The 6,000-nt window shown below is 33.0% G+C and overlaps 1 protein-coding gene across 1 annotated transcript in view; it reads right to left on the bottom strand.

The window, feature by feature from the left end:
- Positions 1-2,874: 2,874 nt before the first annotated feature.
- Positions 2,875-6,000, bottom strand: part of gdap2 (ganglioside induced differentiation associated protein 2) — a 39,697-nt gene continuing 36,571 nt past the window's right edge. Inside the window, exon 14 of the mRNA XM_031311335.2 lies at positions 2,875-4,922. Coding sequence (XP_031167195.1) covers positions 4,881-4,922 — 42 coding nt within the window. The 3' untranslated portion in view covers positions 2,875-4,880. The remainder of the gene's footprint in view (positions 4,923-6,000) is intronic.

The raw sequence follows: 6,000 nt of genomic DNA, 5'->3' as shown, positions 1-6,000 counted from the left end.
TGTAAAAAGTCATAGCATTGTATGTCATAAAAAGTCATAAAAGTCATAGTATAGTATGTCATAAAAATGTCATAAATAAGTTATAGTGTAGTATGTTATACAAATGGCATAGTAAAGTATGTCATAAAAATGTCACTGTATAGTATGTCAAATTTAAAAAGAAAAATCGTATAGTATGTCGAAAATAGTAAAAAAAAAATCATATTATATTCTGTAGAAAAAGTAAACAAAGTCATAGTATAGTATGTCGAAAAAAAACACAAAAGTCATAAAAGTCTTATAGTATGTGAAAAATAATCATAAAAAGTCATAGTATAGTATGTCGAAAAAAATCACCAAGTCATAAAAACGTCATAGTATAGTAAGTCGAAAATGTCATAAAAATGTCATAGAATAGGAAGTCGAAAATTCAAAAACTTCATAGTGTAGTATGTCTAAAAAAAGTTATAGTATAGTATGTCGAAAAAGTCACAAAAAAGTCATAGTATGGTATGTCGCAAAAAATCACAAAAAAAGTCATATCATAGTATGTTGAAAAAAGTAATAGTATATAGTATGTTATTGAAAAGTCTAGTATGTCCTTAATAAGTCATGGTATAACATGTCATAAAAGAATCATAGTATAGTATGTTATAAAAAAGTCATAGTATAGTATGTTATAAAAAAGTCCTAGTATAGTATGTCGAAAAAAGTTATAAAAAGTCATAGTTTAGTACGTCGAACAAAGTGATAAAAAAGTCCTAGTATAGTATGTCGAAAAAAGTTATAAAAAGTCCTAGTATAGTATATCGAAAAGTCATAGTATAGTAAGTCGAAAAGTCATAGTATAGTATATCGAAAAGTCATAGTATAGTAAGTCGAAAAGTCATAGTATAGTATATCGAAAAGTCATAGTATAGTATATCGAAAAGTCATAGTATAGTAAGTCGAAAAGTCATTAAAAGTCATACAATGGTAAGTTGAAAAAAAATCACAAAAACTCATAAAAAGTAATAGTATATTATGTCATGAAAAGTCATAAAAAAGTCATAGTATATATTGTATGTCTAAAAAGTCATAAAAAAGACATAGTATAGTATGTCGAAAAAGTCATAAAAAAAGTCATAGTATAGTATGTCGAAAAAGTCATAGTATAGTATGTTAAGTCATAAGAAAATCATAGTGTAGTATGTCAATAAAGTCATAAAATTGTTATAAAACTGTCGAAAAAGTCATAAAAAAGTTATAGTATGTCGAAAAAGTAATGAAAAAGTCATAGTATAGTATGTTGAAAAAAGTAATAGTATATAGTATGTTATTGAAAAGTCTAGTATGTCCTTAATAAGTCATGGTATAACATGTCATAAAAGAGTCATAGTATAGTATGTTATAAAAAAGTCATAGTATAGTATGTTATAAAAGTCATAAAAAAGTCATAGTATATAGTATGTCGAAAAAAATCACAAAAACTCATAAAAAGTAATAGTATATTATGTCATGAAAAGTCATAAAAAAGTCATAGTATATATCGTATGTCTAAAAAGTCATAAAAAGTCATAGTATAGTATGTCGAAAAAGTCATAAAAAAGTATGTCGAAAAAGTCATAAAAAAGTCATAGTATAGTATGTTAAAAGTCATAAGAAAATCATAGTGTAGTATGTCAATAAAGTCATAAAAAAGTCATAGTATATTATGACAAAAAAAGTCATGAAAAAGTCCTAGTATAGTATGTCAAAAGTCATAAAATTGTTATAAAATAGTATGTCGAAAAAGTAATGAAAAAGTCATAGTATAGTATGTTGAAAAAAAATCACAAAAAAGTCACAGTATAATGTGTCCAAAAAGTCATAAAAAAGTCATAATATAGTTTGTCGAAATAAAAGTCATAGTATAGTATGTAGAAAGAGTGATATTATAAACTACGCACAAAAAATAAGGAAATTTGTGTTTGGTAGATTATTTCTTTGTTGTAACAATGCTTCTTGGCAATCAGTCTTATACCGTTGGAAAGTCTGATTATTTCCCTTTTAAATGGTGCCACATTTGTAAGGAACTTGCATTTGTGGGATGAGCAACAGAGCTGAGTACGTGGGTGGCGCCCATGAACATCGTGTACATGACATGACTACTTCAAGCTGCTACAGGAGAAATTGCCTGTATGTATAACAAATAGGAGGAAGTTTACCTTGTGTATAGACTGATAAATGCACTTGACCTTTTACAATTTATATGTTATTAATCCTTGTGTATGTCATTCTAACATATTTGTCATACTTGTAGTTTTTGTTGTTTTGTATGCCTGTAAATTTTCTGTGTATTTCTGTTTGCCGGTCGCTTGCCTTAAATAGCCCCATGAGGAACGAATAAGTAATTTGAATGGAATTTAATTCATTCTTCACCCTAAATGAAAGACGTCCCATAACAAAACCAACTCTTTTCTAAAAGGACAATCAATTATCAAACTGAAAAACTGTTTTACAGAGGAAAATCATTTTAATCAGTGTGAATATATATATTAAAAAAAACAGTACCAGTACTGTACTGTAAATCTCAGACATTGTGGACAACCAACCCCCATTCATCACTTTGAAATCATAAAAAAAAAAGATAATACACATTTCCTGGAAGTCAAAGTTTGGCTCATCATTTACATTCTGACATAATCACAGTTCTGACAATATAGTTTATGTTATCTGAAGCTAATCTGGTTGTTTCTTCACAATGGAGACAACTGAAAACAATCCAGTCGTACATATACAATTTTTAACATCTCATCGTCATATATCAGATATATCATATCAGTCTTTAAATCTTTATTTTTGTAAAAGCAAGAGGTGAAGGAATTCACTAGTTTTCAATGCAGCTCTACTCTGAATCATCTCAACCCCCAATCGTTTTTAGAAAAACAAGATTTAAAGACAAACAGTTGATTAACGTTATTGGCTCCTTGCATTTCCTTACAGGGTGATTGAATGTATATTGATTTAAAACAGTACAGTAATCAAATGAAATGTCCTCAAGCAACTGATTAGTATTTTACCCCGCTGAATAATGATGAGTCCACAAAATCTGACATGTAAATTACAATTTAAGAAGCCTCATCTTTAAAGCTGAACTCTGTGATGATAATCTGTCATCACTTTTCTAACTGTGCAGACATGCATCTGTGTCAGCATTCAGAACATTTAAGAAAATAGCTTTCCCATCAAGAGCTGAGAAAGGTTGTTTCTTGCCAACAGAGCTGAAATGATTTAAAGATTTCTGACGTTGTGTGGAAACACAGCAGACAGGACGGGATGAGTACATGCGTGTGAAATCCCTCCCAAAAGTGACATACGTTAGTCAAACAGAGCCTACATTTATTGTTATAGTGTTACCTCTTGGGGTACCAGACAGATGGGGGTTTGCTACATAATGACTGTGGTTACACAATCACAGGAATGTTTTTAAAGTTTAGTTCAGTGCATTTGATTTGCAATTGCCCTGATAAGGTAAACCCTCCAGCCTGGTAGTCCAAGTTAAATCAAACTACTGCATTGTGAAAACACCAAGTGAAGGAGAGCATAACTGTGCAAATAAAAAAAAGGAAAAACACTCATTAATTAACAAACAGGCAAAAACAAATGTCAAGCTCCACTGACAAGAGGAGGAGAAAAATCAGCTAATTTTACTTTCTTTCATCATGCGAGGGTGAAAATGGTTTTCATCGTTTTTGGCTTGTGTACCCTATCTTTTCCGTGAGTGAGACAGCAACAATTCAACCAAACAGAGAATTCTGGTGGAAGCAGAGCAGCTGAAAATAAGCCAGCAATTCACAAGACAAAATGTATCACTGTAGAACACTTTGGAAGCAAATACATGAGACAATAAGTAAGTGCAGTGGGAGAATATTGTGTGTAATCCTATAAATCATCTCCTGACCTCCAGGTGGAGAAACGCTGTCATAAAGCTGTAAAATACCACTGCAGACAAGAAGGACCTTCAGCTTGACAAGTTGGCTGATTTAAAAACAGCTAGGTATTCTTACACAGGCACCGCCATAGAAGAAGAGAACTTTTTGACTGACAGCCTTGTGATGAGGGCCGAAACTAATGACTATTTTCATTATCGATTAATGTTTTAAGTATTTTAAATAAAATCTAGAATGCGGGACTTTTACATATAAATGAATGTGCGTTACATTCAAGCCCTTGCCAAAGAAAGCAAATTGTAAGTAAAAAATGTAGAAATATTCCTTTAAGTTGCTTAATAGATAAACGTAACTTTGTGATAAAGTAAATGTTATATGATACCTAGCTTAGCTAAGATAGAAAAACTTTCTCCCCTGGGGTTTCCAGATTGTGACCGCAAGAGGTTGTTATTACAACGTACTGGGTGGGAATTTCCAGCTCAGTCTTTACTCCTGTATAGCATGGTACGGTACAGAATGAGACGCTGTGGAAATCCAGACGTCATTTTACTCCAGCATTTGAAAAGTCTGACAATATTCTGAGACATGGGCGAGGGCGTCCCATATGACCACAAGGTGGAAAACGTTTGAGCAAACTGTCAGGCTCGACATGAAACTTCATATTTAGGGATGTTTGAGGAAACTGCTGAATAAGAAATGTTGGTGTAAGGCATAATCCAGAAACCATTACCAAATCCACAAATAGTCTGTGGTGAGAGAGAACGACCGCTCAGCAGGCCACATGCTGCTAAATGTGGGCTGCAACTGTTAATTTTGTCCTTTTGGCCAGGACAGAACAAAAAGGAGAGTTTCCCCACGACGACGTTTCAGAGCCTTAAGAGGAGGTTAGGAGTTCAGACCGCACGGGCAACACAATGTCCATAAAAGGCTTCCACTTGACAGGCTGACACCACCTCGTCGCCCCGGCTGGGAGGTCCAATTGGTCTCCTGTCACAGACTGGAGGACTGGGAGGGATGGTACGGTCCATTCACCTGGGATGGAGGAGACGAAAAGTTGAGGTTAACACAGATCACATGAGCCAGAAGTGGTACATCATATTAAGTTTGATTTGTTATACTATACTGCATTTCACCTTGTACTATATCTCATATTCCATACTGTATTATACTATATTATGTTAATATGTCCTACTGTTGTATTGCATTATATACTATAATTGTGTACCTCAGGAAGAATAGTTGTTACTACCGTAGATAAAAATAAAAAATAAATAAATATAGTGTATCAGATTTTCATATTAATACAGACAAATAAGGATCATTACTTATACTTCTACTCCACTACATCTCAGAGGTAACTAAATTTGTTTTAGTTAAAGCTTTCAGTTACTTTTCGGATAACTTTTTCATTCCCTTCCAGTCCAGTGAAAACCATGTATCTCCCAATGTGTTGATGTCGAATGTTTGTAATAAACTGAAGGATGAAGTGTTCCTTTATGTGTTGAGAAAATTCTCCTACTTCTTAAGCTGAATAAAGTATTTAAAAAGCCTCTTGGATCAGATGGAAAATGCATCGTCACGTAATAGTATATGATGCATTGCTGTAGATTAAACTACCCAACAGTATATAAAAGAGTTAAAGTTAGCACAACGTTAAACATCTACAGTAGTAAAATGCAACATTAATGCAGAAGGAATATTAATCCAGAAACGCTGACAGGGGACATTTTACTGCACAATGAGTACTTTTTTCATGTTTTAAGTACATTTTAAAGCAGGACTTTTACTTGTAAAGGAGTATTTTTGCAGTATTGCTACTTTTTCTTAAGTAAAAGATCTGAATATTCCTTCCACCACTGGGTAACAGAATCAACTGTTTAAGAAAAATGAACAGCAAATATGTCCTTTTAGAAAGGACACAGCCCCTCTCTGGGCCAATTGGTAACAAAAATGTCACAGCATGACATAATAAGTCCCAATAGGTTGATCTTTTTTTTGTAGTGGTCGACTCTGAAGGAGGTGACAGGATCAGCATTGTCAATCAGCTGCACTCATCTAAGAACTGGAGAATATACATTTGGGTGGGTCAAGTCAAAGAATTTCTAATAAG

Source organism: Sander lucioperca, chromosome 8 (assembly GCF_008315115.2).
Source record: "Sander lucioperca isolate FBNREF2018 chromosome 8, SLUC_FBN_1.2, whole genome shotgun sequence".
In the NCBI taxonomy this organism is placed as follows: domain Eukaryota; kingdom Metazoa; phylum Chordata; class Actinopteri; order Perciformes; family Percidae; genus Sander; species Sander lucioperca.
Note: the sequence above shows the minus strand (reverse complement) of the source record. Positions and strands in the feature narration are given on the sequence as shown.